Raw genomic sequence first — 19,724 nt, 5'->3', positions numbered from 1 at the left:
TATATAGTCCCCATGTCACATCAGGATAATACGTGAATGTATACAGACGAGTAGACGAGAGCGAGCGGGCTAAGGGAAACGACAGGACGATACACCGGTCAATGGCCAAGCAGCGACTGATTCGCGACCCAGGGGTGTTTCAGCAGTTCGGCAGCGGATGGGCGGGCCTCGTGGTTCAGTTCGAAGGTCAATTGCAGGAAGTTCTCAGCCTCGGGGGAGATGTCCGCTGGGATAGTCGGTTTTGCGAAGAGCCGATCTGGGGTGAGCGAAGTGAATATGAGCTTGCACTGAATTCAGAAAGCGCAACATACCTTGAAGATTGCTTGCATCTGTGTCAGCTGCGCCCAAGGATGTTCGCCCGTCAACATCTCGACAACGAGACAACCGACACTCCAGATGTCAGCTTTCTGTGTGTAAGCGGTCTGCTTGACTACTTCCGGCGCCATCCAAAACACGGAGCCCTGCAGGGACGGCCGGTGTGCCCGGTGACCAGGGAGAAGATCTGACATAAATGTTGATGAGTCGGAGTGTCACGACAAGAGATCCACTCACTGTCCTCTACTTTCTTGGAGATACCGAAGTCGGAAATCTTGATACCACCCTTGTTATCTACAAGCATGTTGGCACCTTTGATATCCCGATGGATAATATCTCGCTCATGAAGGTAGTTGAGGCCCAAGAGGATCTGCCGGACCCAGTTGCGAACAAGCGGCTCCTCGAACGCGCCATAATTCCGAAGGACAGAAGTAACGGATCCACCCGGGACATATTCGAGGAAAATGTTGAGGTGATCATCGTCAATGCAGGAGGCTGGTCGAACGGAGAATCAGCGGGACGGCATTCCGGCGAGCAGATGACAACGCACATAAATATTGCACGATGTTCTCATGCTGCAGCTCTTGCAAGAGCTCGATTTCACGTTCGAGAGCACTCAGCATACTCTTTTTACGTTCCTCGTTCGGCGCAGAACCGGTCGGAAGTTCGACTTGCTTCACCGCCATGAGCAAGCCAGTGGACGCATCCATGCCGAGATAGACCTTGCCGAATGATCCCGCGCCGATTAAGGCACCTTTGATCCACTTGATGGTCCTCTCACCTGGAACAAAGGTCAGCATAGTCAGCAACCTCATTCAATGTCAAGTTAGTGCAACAAAAGGACGTACGTGTAGCAGAAATCGTCGTCTTGCCAGTCTCTTCCTCGTCGCTCAGAGCAGCTCCATCCTCGATAGTCCCATTGTCCTCCTCCTCGGTCTCTTCCTCTCTCCTCCTCCTCTTCCTCCTCTTCTTCCTCGTCCTCCTGTCCATGATACTCCTTTTCTCCGCATCATCCTCCGCATCTACCTGGGTCCACTCATCCGAGCCATCGCTGTCAGGCCGCAGAGTGCTCTCGCGCCTGCTTTCGACGGAGGCCGTAATCTCATCGACAGTCATGAGACTCGCCGTGTCCGAGCGATCACGCTTGCTTCGCAGCTCGGTAATATAGCTCATCCGCTTCGACGCAGTGGAGAGCGTCCTCGACTGGCGCCGGTTTTCTGGCTGACTAGCGTCAAGATTCAGCGACTCTGACAAGGACTCGGATGGGAAGGTGACCGGGGGGAGAATGTGCGGACTGGAAAGCCGCTTGTACGACTCGTCGGTCTCGAGGTCAATGGCGCTGCCATCGTCAGTGGACAGTGACAACCGAGGGGGTACGTTGCGACTCTTGGGCTCCGGGGCAGGAGGGAGAGCGGACTGCGTCCTGTCCGGGATCATAGGCGACGCACTCGCGGTAGACAGCCTTGCGGACCCGCGCTGCGACCCCATCGTACTGACACTGTACCGCGACTGCGGCGCGTTCCAGGACGCTACGCTATCGCGCTTGTACGGCATTCCCATACGCATCATACTCTGCCGCCGCGTGCGCTCGAGCACCTTCTTGTCTGCGTTCGGGAAGTATTCCGGCAGGTGCGTCGTGATGAGCTCGCTGGGCGGACGCTGTCCGAAGAAGTTGCGCAACTTGGCCGCTGGCCGCTGGCCAGTGGCGGGTGTCTCTGTGGGACTCTGCGTCGGCGTTGACGTCGAGGCGTCTGGCTCGAGGGCCTTCTCGGGGTTGGGAACACCGAGACCGCTGAGGATGCTGATCGAGCTAGCGCGTTTGGTAGCTTTCGTGGACATGGGCATGCGATTGGGCGCAAGGAATTCGTCGTCGTCGTTGCCCCGCGCGCCGACTGCGGGACTTCCAGATCTTGATGAAGGTGAGTGGCCTCTCCTCCCAATCAACCGGAGAGTCAAGCCGTTCTCGCGGGATGGGTCATCTGGCGGTGCGTGGCAAATGGAGAGTAGCTGCGCCTCAGTCAGAGGCGAACTTGTAGAACCTGTACTGTAGTTGGTATCCGTATTAACGGCCAAATCTGGAAACCTACCAGATACGTCTTCGCCGCCATTCAGATACACGCCCCAACCGTCAACGCTCAAGCCCCCATCCTCCGTCTCGACACGTTCACTCTCGCCATCCGCCCGTGAGCCCAGCTTGTTGAACTTCTTCAACGCCTTGATGAGCACCTCGACGCCTCCCGCGCAATCAGCGACGTTGATCGTCGCAGACTTGCCCTCGTCCGGCAGCGCGAACTTCACCAATTTGCGCCTGAGATCATCAAGGGAAGGCGTGCTATACGACCCGTTGTTCTGGGGTGTGTTCGGACGTATAGGACCCACAATTCCGTTCCTGTTGTACGGACCTGTGGGAGGAGAGGGTGTACTGGAGGCCATATTGTTCCGTTGAGAGTTGTAGGACTCGGCAATAGGTGATAGACTAGCCGGGGCCCCGTTCTGAGCATACGGATGCGTGTTGCTTCCTGTCGATGGCCGGGGAGGGAGCTTGACCGGGGGCGCAGGCTGTGGATTGTTGAGCGAGCCACTGCGGTTATGAGCGTTGTTCTGGGCGTTGTTGCGGTTCGAGGCCATGGACGGGAATGGCAGCTGGGGGGACTGAGACCGGAGAGGTGTTCGAGCACCCTGCGACCCTGACGACGGCGTGAGCAGATTGCTTGTATGCGGTGAGTATGGTGAGCCATCAGATGGGATGGGAGTCCGTCGGCCAGACAGGACACTGGGTGGCGGCTGCAGGTTATGCGGTGTCCGCGGGTTGGGCGGCAATGGCGGTTGGCCGCGCGGCGGTGGTGGGAGCGGAGGTAGGTTCGCGCGCACGCTGTGGGAGGTAGTAGGAGTACTGTGCGTGGAAGACCCGCTGCCAGGCTGCTGTGGCAGGGGACGAATGCCATTCACGTACCGCGACGACGAGGAGCTATTCGCGGGCTGCGTCGAGCCCGATGACTCTGAGCCATCGCGGATAATCCGTGGCAGACTCGGGTCCGGTGAACCCCCCGCGGGCGTGAGGTGCAGCGGGGCGGGCCGCCCGCTGTCGAGGCGGCGATGACCCAGCGCCCTACCCGGGAACGAGCTGCCGTCGCCGTTCAAGCTATTCGACCGACCGAGCTCGGATACGCGCGGACGGTTCGTGATTGATACCAGAGCGGCATTGGCGGACGAGCAGCGCTGCCTGAGGGACTTGACGCCGTTGAGGACGCGCAGGCGGTCTCCTACGCTGGTCATACCCATCTCCTTTAGGATGACCTGATCCAACTCAAGCAAAACATCTCCGCGGATGTCGTTCGCGCTGAAAGTACTCGCCAGGTGCCCGCACTTGATGTCTGAGAGCCAGCGTGCAACCAATGCATCATCCCAGGTACCCAAGAAGTCCGAGAAGGACGTGCCCGGCGGAGGCTCGAGGAAGGAAGAACCATTGGTCGTGCGAGACTGGCTGTGAGCTGAGAAGGTGGGTGAGTTCGGAGATGAGGAGTGCGAGGGCGGCTGCGAAAGGTCGTCAAACGGCTGGAAGGTGCCATTACCAACGACCGCTGCCATGTTGGCTCGAGGGTTGCACGAATAGAATGATAGGCCTCTGCAGGTGGTCAGCGCACGGCAGAACTGATGGGCGTGCTGCTAGCCCGGGCGGGGCGGGATGGTCGCGTAGTAACCCTTGTGGCGCCTACGTCGACGTCAACACTGGCTGCACAGCGTGTGTGGCGGGCTGAGGGCCGTACGCAGGACGCCCCGAGTAGCAGAAAGGCGAAAGAGGGGGAGGAGGTGAACAAAGGACTGCCAGTCGAGGCTGGGTTGAGCGCGACGCCCGCGTTCGCGTGAGAGATGGATCTCCCGCTTTCGGCGGCGACGCGCTTCAGCCCGCCCTGATCATGATCTCCCCTGCTTCTCCCTTCATGCTCCTTGTTCTCGGGCACACAAAACTGCTAATCGGACGACAGTGTAGGCAACCCCTGCTCGTCCGGACTCGTAGCCGTGGTCGATGCAACCCAATCCCAACTACTGTAATCACCAATTCCGCCCCCAACAGTCTCATAGCGCTGCAGCCAGCGTGCAACGGCGCTCGAATGATACCAAGAAGCCGCAGGTGACGGTTGTATCAGCTCTAATGGCATCGTTCCCGAGCATGGCCGATGGATGCTATGGATGATGACGCGTTGCTCGCCATGTTTACCAGCTCTGGCGCAGCTCGTTGTACGCGTATGACCGAGGATCACGGTGCGTGTCCAGTGTACGGTGTACGTACGTGGTGGTCACTGGTGAGCGAACGGATGCCGCCTGTACACTTGTGAATGCTGATTGAAAGGGATGGTCGCCTCGCTCAAATGATGATGGTGATCCTTGTGCTTGCGCGGCGCGCGCACTTGACTCACCGGCGTCGCGCGCGTTCTACACGTGAGGAGGAAGGCGAGGTGCCAGTGGACGCCGCAAGCTCAGAAGCTGGATCTCATATGGGACAACCAGGGACATTGAGATCGTCTGCAATCGGGTGAATTTGTTCTCGCATCTCGCTCTGGCGACACAAGTATCTTTAGGTGACGGCGGTCTTGGCGCCTCTCTCAGTGTAGCTTCATGAATTCGGTCATTCGTGGATGATATAGATGTGCGGTGATCCCTTTGTCAAATGCCAACAGCACAATGAGAGCGCGCTGTTCTTGAGACATCGCGTTGCAACAGCCTGTAAGTAAGAATAGCTCGCTGTGATGACTTATGCATTGCAGAGTGGGACGTCAGATTTTCAGTGGTTGAATCAACGATAGCTATACTACTTGGGAGGAGCTGTTGTTGTATATGGCGCTGTTGGGGTGGACGCATGCCGTCCGACTTACCGGTGCAAGCACGGATGGACAGGCGGAAAGCCGCTCGTTCCTGGACTGATGTGTCAGTCAAGATACAACTCGGACGGACTGTGTGAGGCCGAGCACGGCAGTTCATAAAAGTTCGCAGTGCTGCTACTTATTGTGACGGGACTTCCTGCGAACTTCGTCGTTACTGGGATTGTATACGTAAGAGGGGTGATCACGACATAGCTTACTGGAATACTCGCTGTACTTGCAGAGCGCACAGGTGCAACGACAACATCCGGGGTCCGTTATCTCCTCTTTGTGGAGAGATGGTTTCCAGCTTGGCCGCTTTCTGATGGTTCGAATGGTGAAGTACGGTATACCCGGCACCACAACCTGGGATGCAGATATGATGAGAACGCAAATGCCTATGCCAGAGTCTGACCTTCTGACCTTCAAGTCGGACGACTCCGATGAGCTGGGTCGACTTCTCATGCACAGAGTAAGACAGTGAGGGCATCATTCGTCGCGTGTCGACGTCGACACCTGTTCTGTGGATTGGCGTGGACTCCGAAGATTCGACATGTCGCGGTGGTGCGCCAAGGCAGTGTGGAATTTGCGTGTCGATGTCAGCTTGATGTCAGCGCCGTGGTGGCACTCATGGTGCATGGAGGTTGGTCGCTGCCGCCGCGCCGCAAACGCTATCATCTTCCACGGCCAGGCCATCAAGAGAAGTGGTAAGCTTGCGCTAGATATGCACGCAGAAAATGATGCTGCTGGTGCGCATTCGTGAATGAGAGCTCTGTCGCGGACGCTTTTGTGTGGTCTGAGACAGGGCAGTTCCTCGAGGAGCGGCCGACGGCTTGGGGCAAGTGCCTTTGCAAGAAGTTTAGGCCGAGATGGGCCCCTCAATGAAGGGAGGCGCCGAGGTGGGTGCTGCCCTAAAAGGAAGGGCTCACACTCCGCGGCTGTGGCTGAAGGCTGGGCAGACTCGATCAGGGACGTCGTCGCGTAGCCGACGCTGTGATTCCGATTCCGGAAGGCGTCTTGGTCAGCCAGGGCGGGGATGCATGGCCGCAGCGCACTGCGCAGGGCGGCGGGGGCGGACGGCGGGGCCGGGTTGCAGCAGCAGCTGTGGGCTGTGTGCGCACCAGAGCTGCTGGTGAACGAGGCTGGGAGGCGAGCAAGGTGGGCGTAGGACGGGAGGTTGAGGCCGCCTCCGCCGCGGCCGGCGTCTGGCTGCCGGCGCGAGAACGGCCAAATAAAACGAGGCGGCGATTTCTGGGCTCTCTCCAGCGCCTGTTCGGCTTCGTGTCCCAACATCCTCCCTCCTCCTGCACGTCCCGCCGTAATAGCCTCCCCGGCTCTCCTCCCTTTCGTTTCTTTCCACCCTCTTCCCTCTTTCAGGACGTTTACTACCACGGTTCTCGCTCGGTTCTCTCGCCCCGTACCATAGCATATCAGGTTCACCAGCACAGACTCGTCTCGTCTTTCCACCATGTGGGTGCGCACAGCGCTGCTGTCGCTCCTCACTCTCGCCCATCTGGGCACAGCATCACCATACCGGGAGGATATTGCGGACTACAACATTAACCAGAACAAAACTGCCACAAACGTCTTGGATTATTACTATCCCAAGCGCGATAGCTACACGGCCTCGCCCTCGAACTGGCGCGCTTTCCCCTTCTACACCATTCTCCTCGACAAGTTCGCCGATGGAGACCCCACAAACAACGACTTCTTCAAATCCGTGTACGAGTGGGACTGGCGGGAAACGCAACTGCGCGCGGGCGGTGATCTTGCGGGTATGGTAAATAGGCTGGACTATCTCCAGGGCATGGGTGTAAAGCGATCTACATCTCTGGCACGGCGTGGTTGAACGAGATATGGGAGGCCGACAGTGAGTTTCCGCGTTGCTCTATGCGTGCTGTCCCCCTCATCTCGACAGGTTATTCGCCCCTCGACCTCTCCGTTGTCGACCCCCATTTCGGCTCGGTCGCGACTTGGCAGAATGCTATCGACGAGATTCACAAACGGAACATGTACATTATCTGGACTTCACCGTCGGCACGATGAACAATCTTGTCGGCTTTAAAGGGTGCGTCCTTGTACTATTCGCTTTCCGGCGCAGGCGCTGACTGCCGAACCACCGGCCAGGTATACAAACGTTCGGCGCCGTTCAACATCGAGGAGTACGAGGCTACTTGGCTTGACCCGGCCTACGCACCCTGGAACTTCAGCGCTATGTCGATTTCACGGTAGTCGCTTCGTCGGATATTTGGTTGGCAGTGCTCAATGTCGTCTGCAGTTCAGCAATGAATACAATAACTCTGCCAAATGCCCGTGTTCTGGGGCGATGATGGAGCGATAGTGGACATCGACTATAACGGCGGTTGCTTGCGTCCGAGTTCGACCAGTATGGCGACATGGAGGCTTTCGGTGTCCATCCGATTGGCAGCGTCAGCTCTCGAAGTTCGCGTCCGTGCAAGATCGTCTGCGAGAGTGGAATCCCGATGTCATGGCGAAGCTCACCACCTTCTCCTGCATGGCAATCCAAGCTCTGGACTTTGACGGCATCCGTATAGACAAGTCTACCCAGATGACAGTCGATGGTTTGGTCCAGTGGACATCGACGACGAGGAGCTGCGCAGCGGCCCTTGGCAAGGACAACTTCCTCATTGTGGGCGAAGTGACGGGTGGTGACTACTTCGGAGCGCTCTATTAGTAAGTGGAGTTTGTTCGGTATATGCGCGTTGGCTCAGCATCACTTCAGCGGTCGTGGTCGTACACCCACTGAACGGCCGGAATACGATGTCGCGGCCAACATGACCGAGTCGCAAAATCAGTACTTCCTACGTGAGCAGGGTCAAGAGGGTCTCGATGGCGCCGCCTTCCAGTACTCCATCTACCGCGGCCTGACCCGCTTCCTTGGTATGGACGGTGATCTAGAGGACGCTTACGATGTCTCCAAGGACTTCGTGACTGCGTGGGATGAGCTTTTCGTCGACGACGACATGGTCAACCCGGGCAGCCATAACGTGGATCCTCGCCATCTGTATGGGACGAGCAACTTCGATGTATTCCGGTGGCCGAGTATAGAAAACGGGACGGAGCGCAGTGTCTTGGCGACGTTCATCACTACACTACTGATGCCTGGTGTACCACTGGTGGGTCTCGGTTTGTCAGATATGTCGGTATGGATTTTTAACGCGCATTTAGCTATTCTACGGAGAAGAACAGAATTTCTACCTGTACGATAATACCGCTAACAACTATCTATACGGGTGCGTGATGCCGTCTGTATGTTCGCTGTGCTATTGCTCACGTCATCCGTGACAGTCGTCAGGCAATGTTCAGCAACACCGCATGGAAGCGTCATGGATGTTACACTCTAGGATCATCACAGTACTACTACCTTCCGATGGGTCGCTCTTTGCTTGGCTGCAAGGACGACTGGAACGCGCTTGACCACTTCGACCCGACTGCTGACACACGCCGACTCTTCTCGCAGTACCTCCACCTCCGGACGCAATTCCCCGCACTGCAGGATGGTTGGGATCTCACTACCTTGCGGAACTGGACGTACTCCATTGAGCGCCCGGGATCCAACGGCACCTCGACCCAGATGGGCTTGTGGTCCGTTTCGCGGAGTCTGCTTGAGGACTATCAAACGACAGCCGGGAACACGTCAGAGAAGGTCTGGATGTTCTACACGAACCAGAATGCGACCACGTCGTGGGGGTTCGACTGCACGAGTGACCAGTACATCAAGAGCCCCTATCAGGGCGGAAACTCGGTTCGCAACCTCTTCTACCCGTACGAGATCGTCCCGCTCCAGGATTCAGCGGAGGCTTTCTATAACGATAGCAAGGCGCCGTACTTCGGATGCTTCCCGAACATGACCTTACCGCCGTTCGGGTTCAAGGCGTACGTGCTGGAGGCAGATTGGGTGTCGCCTCCGCCCGCGCTCACGAAGTTCACGCCTGGGCACGACGCGCGGCTGCCGTCGAACTCGAGCTCCATTCCGATCACCCTCGAGTTCAATGTGGAGATGAGCTGTACCAGCGTGACGAACTCCATCTCACTGAACATGTCGAGTTCTGGAACTGGTGCGACGCCGACCCTTGGCTCGGCTACCTGCGGCTCGGTCACTGGGACGCCTCCTGACGAGGTCTATGGAGTATCTGTCTCTACATGGTCATGGTCGGCAACGCTGGAGAACGTCCCTGACGGTGTGTTGGAAATCATCATAAAGAACCCGACCACGAACGACGGCACTGCGTCGACCAACGTAAGTTGGCCCTGCCACGTTGATTGTATTTGTGTGACTCACTTTCTGCGCTAGGCTACGGATCACCTACTGATCCGCAAGGGCGCAGCGGATAACATCGTCGTGTGGGATAATGCGAGCTACGACGCCGGCGCCATACAGTACAGTGACGGTCAATACACATTTACCCACAAGGCATACGGCGCGGACATGTTCCGGTATTCCACCAACTTCGCGCAGAACTGGACTGACTGGCAGTCGTGGGAGAACACTACGACGATCTCCGCGGATTCATTAGCGGCAGTGACAACTGGTGGGAGGGGCAGCACGTCATAGTCCAATGTGAGTCTTCGGAAATAGGAGGGTCTCTAGCCAAACGATGATGCTGATCACGAGGCGACACGCAGATTGGTGCTACCTCGCGCAGACGTCGAGCATGGTCGTGCATTCGGATCTGAACTACGACAAACAACGTCGTGTTCCCCAGTTCCTCGTCCGTGGTGCATACAACGAGTGGGGGTACGATCTTGGCATGCCTTACCGCATGTCTCAGGCGGACGACAACTACTGGCACATCAAGATCGCCGATAGCTGGCCTACCTATGTGCAGCTCAACGTGTTCGGCTTCGACAACTACTTCTACGGAGACGTCGACGGGATGGTGTCATGGACCGTCTCCCGCCGAACACGCTGTCAGCCAACTATCTGAACATGTCCAAGCCTCCGCACCCCTACGTCGCATGGGATCTGATAGTGGATGACTCTACGCTGACCTGGTGGCTCGAGCCTATCGGCGAGTCCTCTGTCGGAGCTATCACGTTCGCGCTCTTCTGCCATTCCTTTCGCGACTGCTCACTCGCTGTCGGCGTCTTCATCTGGTCGTTCTACGGCATCAAGTACAACAAGTGGGGTGTCAAGCCGCACAAGGACCACAGCAACTACTTCCCCATCCTCGGCGCCCTGGGCCACAAGTCGTCCGAAAAGGTGTCAGAACCGCACACACCGCTCACAGAGAAGATGTTTGGTCACAAGCAGACGATCTCATCGGTTGGCCTGAAGTGAAGGACAAACGCCGCAAAGTGCTGATCGCCACGCTCGAATACGAAATCATCGATTGGAAGCTGAAGGTCAAGATTGGTGGTCTCGGTGTCATGTCGAGTCTTATGGGGAAGGCGATGTCCGACGTCGATCTCATCTGGGTATTCCTAAGGTCGGAGACCTCGAGTATCCCCAAGGCGAACCCGCGGAACCTATCGAGGTCATCATCTTCGGCGAGCCGTACCTAATCGAGGTTGAGACTCACGTCGTCGACAATATCACATACGTCATCCTCGACAGCCCTGTCTTCCGCGCTCAGACGAAGGCTGACCCGTATCCTGCTCGCATGGACGATCTCAGCTCCGCCATCTTCTACTCGACTTGGAACCAAGCGATTGCTGCCACCGTGCATCGCATCCCTGACATCGACATCTACCACATCAACGACTACCACGGTGCTCTTGCTGCTATCTACCTCCTGCCGAAGGTGCTCCCCGTATGTCTCTCACTGCACAACGCGGAGTTCCAGGGTCTCTGGCCGCTTCGCACGAAGGAAGAGATGAAGGAGGTTTGCTCCGCGTTCAACATCAGCAAGGAGCATTGCACGAAATACGTTCAGTTCGGTAATACGTTCAACTTGCTCCACGCAGCAGCTTCCTTCGTCAGCGCCCATCAAAAGTCGATTGGTGTCGCCGGTGTGTCTGACAAGTACGGCAAGCGGAGTTGGGCTCGGTATCCCGCTCTTTGGACGCTCAAGCACGTCGACTCGCTGCCTAACCCGGATCCGACGGATATCGCCGCGCTGGACGAGAACCCTGTGAACGTCCGTGACATCCAGATTGACGACGTTGCGGAAGCGCAACGGCCAGAACACAAGAGGCAAGCGCAAGAGTGGGCCGGTATCAAGCAAGACCCGAACGCCGCTCTGTTCGTGTTCGTGGGTCGGTGGTCGAAACAAAAGGGTGTGGATCTGATCGCGGACGTTATGCCTTCCCTGTGAGTCGTCGCGCTGCCTCTTCGCATCCATACTTGTGTTGCTGACAGAGACGACAGACTCGACAAGCGTCCTGAGATTCAACTGATCTGTGTCGGACCCGTCATTGATCTTTACGGTCGATTTGCTGCTGAGAAGTTGGCGCGCTTGATGGAGCTCTACCCTGACCGCGTTTTCTCAAAGCCAGAATTCACTGCGCTCCCGCCATACCTCTTCAGCGGTGCTGACTTCGCACTGATCCCCTCGCGTGATGAGCCATTCGGTCTCGTCGCAGTCGAGTTCGGTCGAAAGGGTGCTTTGGGTGTTGGTAGTCGTCTCGGCGGTCTCGGACTCATGCCTGGTTGGGTAAGTGTCGCGTTTTGAAGCTCTCTGCGAAAGGTCTAACGGCGTTCCTATGTCAGTGGTTCCCTGTGGAGTCGATGTCCACAGAGCATATGATGTCGCAACTGACGAAGACCATCAAAATGGCCTTGAAGTCGACAGAAGAGGAGCGGGCGATGCTGCGCGCAAGATCTGCAGTGCAGCGCTTCCCAGTGGTTGAATGGCGGCAGCGTATGGAAGACTTCCACAAACGCAGCATCACGACCAGTCGTAGGATAGCTGGTCACAACGCGTGGCGACCTTCAGACGCGGAAAATACTCAGTTCAGTGGGCACTACGCAATCGCGGAGACCGAAGATTGGAATCCGGAGCATCAAGCCTACCCTTCGCAGCCAGACTGGGATAGCCGCAGTATGAGCGATAGTCCTGCACTACCGTCCTCCCCTGGCTCGCCAGGACAGTGGAGCCAGGATACCCTGACCCCAGGCGGCGATCCTCACCTAGTCGCCCCGCGATTCCTTGGGGAATCCCGTAGAGGCTCGTATAGGTCCGATATCTCAGCCTCGGACAGCGACCACGGTTCTCTTGAGAGAGGATCAAGACAAGATTATGGAGACTTCCTTGAGCGGGCAAATCGTACAATTGCTCGCGATCGGAAGCACATGCCTGATCCTTTCCTCGAAGCCGCTCCAAGCAGGCCGTTCACAGTCCATTCAAGAGTGTCGTCAGTGGAGTCGATCTCGTCCATTGTTGATGAGAAGCAGCATTCGCCATTGAACAAAGCGATTGCATCCGTACGTTTCAAAGTCTTTCATGGTAGTTCGACATTATTGACGACTCGTTCCTTGGCAGTTCACCGACGCCGACGGTGGTGTTGCGCAAGAATTCGTGCAGAAGCTGCAAGGCTTGAACGCCCATAACTCCAAGCACGAGCTCTCGATTGAGAAGTACCTAACAAAGAGCGAGGAGAAGTTCTTCGACAAGGTGAAACATGACAAACTCTCTGGTGCTGCGAGCATCCGATCGTCACGACGAGACTCGATATGGGGAACGCCTGCTCCCTCTTCGTTTGACCACTCTCGCCCGTCGTCCCCAAGCACACGTTCCTTTGCGGATGGGCTTCCACCTATGGATGACTATAGTGCGGCTCTCATGAATGAAGATGCTGTCGTCATGTCGGGTTTACAGGTCGCTATGTCTCGCGAGATCGGCGGTTGGCCGCTCTACACCATCGTGCTTGGTCTTGGCCAGATGCTCAGCGCCACAGGCTTCCAGATCTCGCTGCTCTCGGGATCAAGCACTCAGTCAAGCCTAGACCTGTATGTCATTGGCGGTGTCTTCCTGGCTGCGACGGCTGTGTGGTACCCGCTATTCCGCCTTAAGCCCTCAGTCTACGTTCTGTCAATGCCGTGGATCTTTTTTGGCATAGCGTTCTTCCTCGTCGGCTTGCCCTCTGTTGCCGCCCCTCTCCATTGGCTACACTACGATCTAGCCAGTGCGGCTACATGGTCATACGCGGTTGCTTCAGCGGCAGGATTCCTTTACTTCGGGCTGAACTTCGGAGAAGAAGCGGTATGTGCCCTCTATCTGTCGTCTCATTCTAACACTCACGTCATGTACAGGGTGCTGCGACAGAGACGTGGACGATGCGGGCCTGTCTCGTGCAAGGTTCTCAGCAAGTCTGGGTGGCCGCCCTCTGGTACTGGGGCTATCAGCTTGACGGCGTCTCTTCCGGTTACCTGATGCCTTGGTGGGTCGCGCTGATCGTCTGGCCTCTGGCCGTCATAAGCTGGCTCTTCGCCTACTTGTTACTGTACGGATTGCCAGGTGAGTCAATCCAACGGTTTGGCTGTCGGTGTCAGCTAACGTGTTGTGTAGACTACTACCGTCAAGCACCGCCCAAGGTCCCTCACTTCTTGAAGACTCTGTTTAGGCGTAAGATTGTGCTATGGTAAGCATTGCGCCTGACGACTAGAGAAACGAAATGAAACGTTGCTTTAGGTTCCTCGCATCCGAGATCCTACGCGATTTCTGGCTTAGTGCAGTGAGTAGACGTTGCAGTTTGCTTGCCTGCGCCGAGAGATTAACATACGCTCTCAGCCGTACGGACGGAACTGGACTTTCCTGTGGAATCAGAATATTCCGAAGTGGCACATCCTTCTGCTCGTCATTGGGTTCTTCGTCGGTGTCTGGGTCATTCTCATGGTAGGCCTCACGCAACTCAGCAAGACTCATACGTGGCTACTTCCCATCTTCGCTGTTGGACTGGGCGCCCCACGTTGGTGCCAGATGCTTTGGGGAACGTCTGCGCTCGGTCTCTATGTGCCGTGGGCTGGTCATGCCGGTCCCTATGCTGCCATCGCCCTTTGGTTGTGGCTGGGTGTACTAGATGCAATCCAGGGAGTCGGTTTGGGAATGATCTTACTCCAGGTATGTAAGATTGTGAACGGACTTGCTGCTTAACCTGACGCGAGCGGTATTCTAGACTCTATCACGTTTGCACGTGTGCGCAACGCTCGCAGCAGCCCAAGTCATCGGAGCTTCTGTCACTATGATCGCTCGCGCATTGTCGCCAGATGGCACAGGTCCAGGACATGTATTCCCAGATTTCGCATTATGGAGCTTCTCTCAGGGTCTGAAAGGTATGTGTACCGACTTCTTCGCTGAGTGATCGTCTGACATAAGATGCTTCAGCATCACCACTGGCGTCGTGGGCTTTCTGGCTCGGTCTGATTTGTCAAATTATCATTGTCTGCGGTTACTTCTGGTTCTACCGCAAAGAACAACTTGGTCAGTGCTCCTCGCTTCTACTTGAGAGATGGTCTCTTCTAACGCCTATACTTATCGCAGCACGCCCATGATCACGACTAGAGCCCATGAGTTCCTTAGACTTTGGTATCTGCGATGGACATCATATTATCTTCGGTGGTATATCTCTAGTAGCAAAGGGACTGTTGTTTGTGACGGACTTGTACTCTTTATCGTCGTTACGACACACGCTCACTCACTATACACCACGTATCATACTCTTGGATATCCGGCCACGGTAATGCAGCATAACCACTAGATATCTCTATATACCGCATAACATCTCGAGGCTCAGCAGCGTGAGCCGATGCGCGGCCGGTGGTCATTGATCAGGTGCGTCTGCAGTTCTGCAAGCCTGAGTGATACGTTCGAAAGGTTGTATGTTGTCGAAGCGCTGCTCGCCTTTGGTTCGTAACCTTTCGAGGAGACTGATGATGTCCGGAGACGGTTTCTATTGAACGTTGCTTAGAAGTAAAGGGCATACGAGATTGCTCTACGCGACGGTAACTAGACCTCTACTTGGAAATCATACTGCACTGTTTTGACCGACGATGTCAACACTTGTAGACTAGCAATCCCATCCCAGAACGAAGTCCTTGCCAGTGCTGATGGAAGCATTCGTCTGGTGATCGGTAGGTGGACAGATGGACGCGCCGAGCTCTTCTCGCAGGAGTAAGTCTACTGCATTACGTGCTGCAACGGTTTCCGTCTCCATGGTAGATATGAGACTAATGCTTGCAGTGAGCTCACTCCTACGATACCAGGAACATCCAGACACCTACGGTTCGAATGCGTTCACGTAGTACAGCCCACGCGCTAGTTTGATCGACGGGAAGGTTGTGGTGGGAGTCAAGACGGGGTATGCATCCCACTTCAACAGGAGATTAGTCAATCTGCTAACTAGTCGCAGCGGATCCACTGACCTCCTTCCTCAGTAGCCATCCGACTTTGCCGAACATACCTTCCAACCACTCATCCGACAATCTCTGCCGAGAGAAGATCTTCACTACATGTTCTTCACCGTGGACACCCTGGTATAGCTCTCCGTCCGCATTCTTCAGCTGCCCATGGAATGCCATGGCGACGAAGTCAGGATCCGGACTGACATGTTGGCGTACACCGTTGTACGACGTCATAATGTACGTGGGGACTCGGGAATCATTCGTGTTGAAACGCGCGGGATTGTGCGACGAAGACGGAGTGGTCAGCAACGTGACATGCAGACGAACGTAGGGCTGGGGTGGAGGGATCTCCGCAAAGCCTGGAGGAGAGATGTAGATCGCGGCCTGGTGCAACGGTGCCGCCAACACAACCGCCCGATACGCCTGCGGGACCGGAGCCAGACCTAGTGTAGATACATGCCACATCGCAGTGTCTGCGTGGTACGCGAGATATGACAGTCGTATTCAGGTGTACCGACGCGCCGCTTCGCTCCAGGAACTGTTCGAATATCTGGAAATTTCCACCCTTGACGCTTGACGCGCCGGTAGCTGCAAGTGAGCAAAGGCCCTCGAGAGCATGGATGGAGTCAACATTTTGAGCGTAGTTGACGCGTGTTGCGGCTTCCACAAGCTCGCGCGTCCATTGCGGGTTGATGTCCTCGGCATCGAGAAACTCGGCCGCGGTGCAACTGGTGAGGGAAGTCCAATTCAGTGCCCCAACTAGAGATGTCAAATCTCAAAGCGCGGTGCATCAGGTGCGTAGAGCTTCTGAATGGACTCGGCCATGGATTTAACGATAGCTCGAGTGCGCAACGGGGCTTTGTAGCCATAGCGCCATATCATCTTGACTTTGTCCCACCAACTACTGTAGAAACTACCGCCCGTCTGCAAAGCATGGAGTGTTAGCCACCGTTGATTATACAGGAAGCTAAGAGATTTGAGTCACGTACAGAGAGGACGAATTGAGAGCCATCCCAAATTCCCATGACAGTGTTTGCGTCTTTGTAGGATACCCTTTCGAGACCGAACTCGTCGACAGCACGCCACATGTTCTTGTTGACCTCGACGAAGATTGATGCCCCCAGTTCGATTGGTCGCAAGTCGGCGTTATTGTACGGGTGTAGAACAGTGCTGCCTACCATAGTTGTCAGACTTAACCTGGGTTCCAGTGAAAGAGTAACTTACGGCCCCAACATAATCATTACGTTCATAGAGATCCATCTCAACGTCTAGCCCGTACCGCTCTTTGGCTTTCGCGATCCAAAATGCGGCTGAAGAACCGCCAGCTCCCGCGCCTATGATGGCAACGCGCTCCGTGGGTCTGGTTGGATCAAGTCCTTGTTGACCAGGACGAGACGGATGTTTCAAGGGGACCTGAGGCCGAATCCCGATACTTAAGGACGCGGAGCGACGCGCACACGTGATCGCGCAGGCGCTGCGCTTCGCATTCTGGTTCACGCTCACTGGCAGGCCTCAGGCTTCAGCTCACGACCGTGACACCGACGTCCATCTCGCTCGCCTCAGGCAGAAAGGTGGGTAGATACCATGCTTTCCAAATGGACTTGCTGAGCTCACAACTGACACTCAGTACACCATGGCACCTGCTCCGACCACATTAACCAACTTCCCCATCGACATCCTAACAGAAATATTTACGCACGGAGTCATCCATGGGATGATTACCGACTCAAAAGACCATGACAAGGACAACCGCGACAAGGAAGACCGTGTAGTGCTCCGGGCCACTATCTCCGCAGTTTGTCGCCAGTGGAAGGAGATTGCAAATCACACCCCGATCCTGTGGTCAATGATATTCATCGCGTTCGACAATCCTCCTTCGCACGAATCAGTGAACCTGGCAATAACACGTTCTGGGACACGACCACTAGACATCACTATGTGCGCAGGAAGCTGCAATACCTACGAGGAGTTTGATTGTGCCACTCTGTTCATGGAGCTGCTGATTCCACACCTCCCCCGGTGGAGGCACATCTGTCTTTACCTGGAGGATGCATCTAATGCCCAGGCAGCAATACACATGTGGAGGGGGGTCGCAAATTCTCTGGAGGAGATCACACTGATTTGTGCAGAGGGTGCTGACTCATCCGCTGAGTTGGTTTTCCATCCCAGATTCACTGCACCCCGGCTCTGTGCAGCCACCTTCGCCGACATACCGTGCATTTCGGATGGCGGGAGGTTCAAAAATCATTTTCCCGCACTAGAGAAACTTCGCCTCATACGCACCTACTTCGACGAAGCTCCCCTCAACAACTCGCGGAAGCTGGTGCGGATCTTGGAGAACCTGCAGCATCTGCGGTACCTGGAGCTTCTCCCAGACTTTGGTGGCGAGGAGAGCGATGATGAGGATGATGAAGAGGATGATGAAGAGGATGACGAGGAGGATGAAGAGGATGAAGAACGAGGCGGCAGCAGACTTCGTTCGCTGCTTGCCCTCGAAGAACTCACCGTGCAGGGTATGTCACTACCTCGCGCTATCAACCGGCTTCTTGGTGCATTCACTGCTCCTCGGCTACACACATTCGAGATCGCTCTGTACGAGTCCCGTGGCAACGAGGAGGAGTGTCTCCCAGAGACCAGAGCACTTTTGCAACGATTCCCTTCGTTACACACTCTCAGACTCGACCACTCCGCCGGCGCGCTGACCTTCGAAAACGTACGATATCTGGCCGAGGATTTCGAGCGCCTCGAACTCACGCGGCGGTTCGACTTCGAGACTCTACTCCAGACGTTGACGGAGCAGACATCGCAATCCAATTGGCCCACACCTGGGTTGAAGCTCCTGGAACTGCACTCCGAGGGGTTCGAAGTCCAGGCAGCCTTACTGCGGAAGCTTGTGGAAGCCTCCACCACCACCGGCCACACTATCGAGAGTGTCCTCGTCCGCGCTGGGGCCGAGTGCTCAGAGGACGACCGCGAGTGGTTCAAGCAGAACTCACGGAACTTTGCCTGGATGTCGCTGTCCAACGAATATGGGCCCATCACCAGCTCCGTGACGCTGACATACGGACCCCATGCCTGATGCGCCCTCGTCCAATCGTCTGACGAATATCCTCAAAATCGGTCAACCTTTGTCACGGTACGGTACTGCCCTTGGTGTACTCCGATATCATGCGTTAATAAGCTTTCCTCGTAGCTCAGCATTTGCGCAAGAACCCCCGTCGCTCCCCTCCCCTCTCTGTCCTGTCATCCGACAGTGCTCAAATAGAATGAGACTCATCCGAGTCGTCTCTTGGCGTTTTCACGTCACTTGTGTAGCGTGCATTACGTGCTATACGCAGCTGCCGTGCTTTTGTCTATGATACCCTGCTTCATTGCAACAACTCGTTGTCCTGTACATGACCATGCTTCGATCAATGTACTTACGATGTACGACGTATGGCAGACCATGGAATGCATCCTATACCCTTCGTCTCGTCTAATCATTGTGCCGCCTTCTTAGACGGTCATCGGATTTCAACAGCAAATGTGTGTAATACTCCAGGATGGCTGAAGCCTGAGACTCGAGTGTCGACGACACAAGCCGGAGCTACTCTTTCTAACTCGCGTCTACGTGCGGTGTATTTAGAACAGGGGATAAAATTATGGACTGCGGACGGACGTACTGCGCCTTTGAAGTAGGATCAGGATACCTGGGTTAGACCAGTAAGTCATCGAAACTGGAGGGCGACACGCTCGCGGGCGAAGAAGCGGACGTCGCATTGCTTCAAAAGGGCGCACCCTTCAGCACATTCGGTAACAATAGCACCCAGTTGCGCTTAACAGTTCCGTCGAGCTCTTCGTCGTGGTATCTATCATACGTGGCGCAAACAAAACGCACCGCAGGAACTGCGTCAGGATACACACCCTACAGGTGCTGCAGAACATGCGTAGCGAGCTGACATCCGTCGAAAAAAAAAAAGGCCCGTCCCAAACGCGGTGAGTGCCGCTTTTCGCCAAGCAAAACCCTGACATCACGGAAGCGAAAGGCGATGGTCAGTTCCCTCGAGCCTGAACCACCAGACAAAGGCGAGGCTCGACTCCACGGTGAATCAGGTTAAGCAACGGACCCATCTCGATGCAATACCGCGGTGCCGTTCGGTGCGTCGGAAAATGGGCACTCTGGGGCTGGCCTGTCATGACGCCACGGGTCAGCACAGATTTAAGGATACGGACGGACACTGTGTATACCTGTGATGGAACGTTGTATC

General features: G+C 55.8%; 4 protein-coding genes across 4 annotated transcripts; 1 reads left to right on the top strand and 3 right to left on the bottom strand.

Annotated features, from left to right (window-relative positions):
- Positions 1 to 98: 98 nt before the first annotated feature.
- Positions 99 to 3,903, bottom strand: B0H18DRAFT_876670 (uncharacterized protein; the record flags this gene model as incomplete). Its single annotated transcript, XM_048040499.1, has 6 exons — positions 99 to 256; positions 308 to 502; positions 553 to 810; positions 866 to 1,096; positions 1,164 to 2,354; positions 2,403 to 3,903. 6 exons carry the CDS (start codon positions 3,901 to 3,903, stop codon positions 99 to 101), a joined length of 3,534 nt encoding a protein of 1,177 aa, XP_047893546.1.
- A 1,560-nt stretch (positions 3,904 to 5,463) lies between these two features.
- B0H18DRAFT_353237 (uncharacterized protein) lies at positions 5,464 to 6,806 on the bottom strand. Its single transcript, XM_048037713.1, has 2 exons — positions 5,590 to 6,806; positions 5,464 to 5,496 (listed from the first exon to the last, which is right to left on the bottom strand). Exon 1 carries the CDS (start codon positions 6,642 to 6,644, stop codon positions 5,664 to 5,666), a length of 981 nt encoding a protein of 326 aa, XP_047893545.1. The 5' UTR covers positions 6,645 to 6,806; the 3' UTR covers positions 5,464 to 5,496; positions 5,590 to 5,663.
- Positions 6,643 to 14,438, top strand: B0H18DRAFT_1085114 (modular protein with glycoside hydrolase family 13 and glycosyltransferase family 5 domains; the record flags this gene model as incomplete). Its single annotated transcript, XM_048031874.1, has 21 exons — positions 6,643 to 6,987; positions 7,029 to 7,044; positions 7,093 to 7,207; positions 7,242 to 7,246; positions 7,577 to 7,868; positions 7,918 to 8,311; positions 8,491 to 9,435; positions 9,490 to 9,674; positions 9,713 to 9,756; positions 9,822 to 10,032; positions 10,062 to 10,400; positions 10,427 to 10,598; positions 10,625 to 11,448; positions 11,506 to 11,791; positions 11,848 to 12,561; positions 12,620 to 13,339; positions 13,390 to 13,594; positions 13,646 to 13,718; positions 13,769 to 13,811; positions 13,868 to 14,197; positions 14,253 to 14,438. 21 exons carry the CDS (start codon positions 6,643 to 6,645, stop codon positions 14,436 to 14,438), a joined length of 6,444 nt encoding a protein of 2,147 aa, XP_047893544.1.
- A 463-nt stretch (positions 14,439 to 14,901) lies between these two features.
- B0H18DRAFT_1006933 (uncharacterized protein) lies at positions 14,902 to 17,026 on the bottom strand (the record flags this gene model as incomplete). The annotated part of the gene is made up of 8 exons (XM_048028693.1): positions 14,902 to 15,303; positions 15,358 to 15,446; positions 15,499 to 15,900; positions 15,962 to 16,251; positions 16,380 to 16,401; positions 16,467 to 16,651; positions 16,698 to 16,890; positions 17,006 to 17,026. The coding sequence occupies 8 exons, from the start codon at positions 17,024 to 17,026 to the stop codon at positions 15,144 to 15,146; spliced, it is 1,362 nt and encodes a 453-aa protein (XP_047893543.1). The 3' UTR covers positions 14,902 to 15,143.
- Positions 17,027 to 19,724: the final 2,698 nt, after the last annotated feature.

This window comes from Fomitopsis serialis (assembly GCF_022376445.1).
Source record: "Fomitopsis serialis strain Sig1Antser10 chromosome Unknown B0H18scaffold_32, whole genome shotgun sequence".
Taxonomy (NCBI): domain Eukaryota; kingdom Fungi; phylum Basidiomycota; class Agaricomycetes; order Polyporales; family Fomitopsidaceae; genus Fomitopsis; species Fomitopsis serialis.
This window is presented reverse-complemented; position numbering and strand designations above follow the sequence as displayed.

Coding starts and splice junctions, on each gene's coding strand:
- B0H18DRAFT_353237 (XM_048037713.1), bottom strand. CDS start 6,644: ATGGTGGAAAGACGAGACGAGTCTGTGCTGGTGAACCTGATATGCTAT.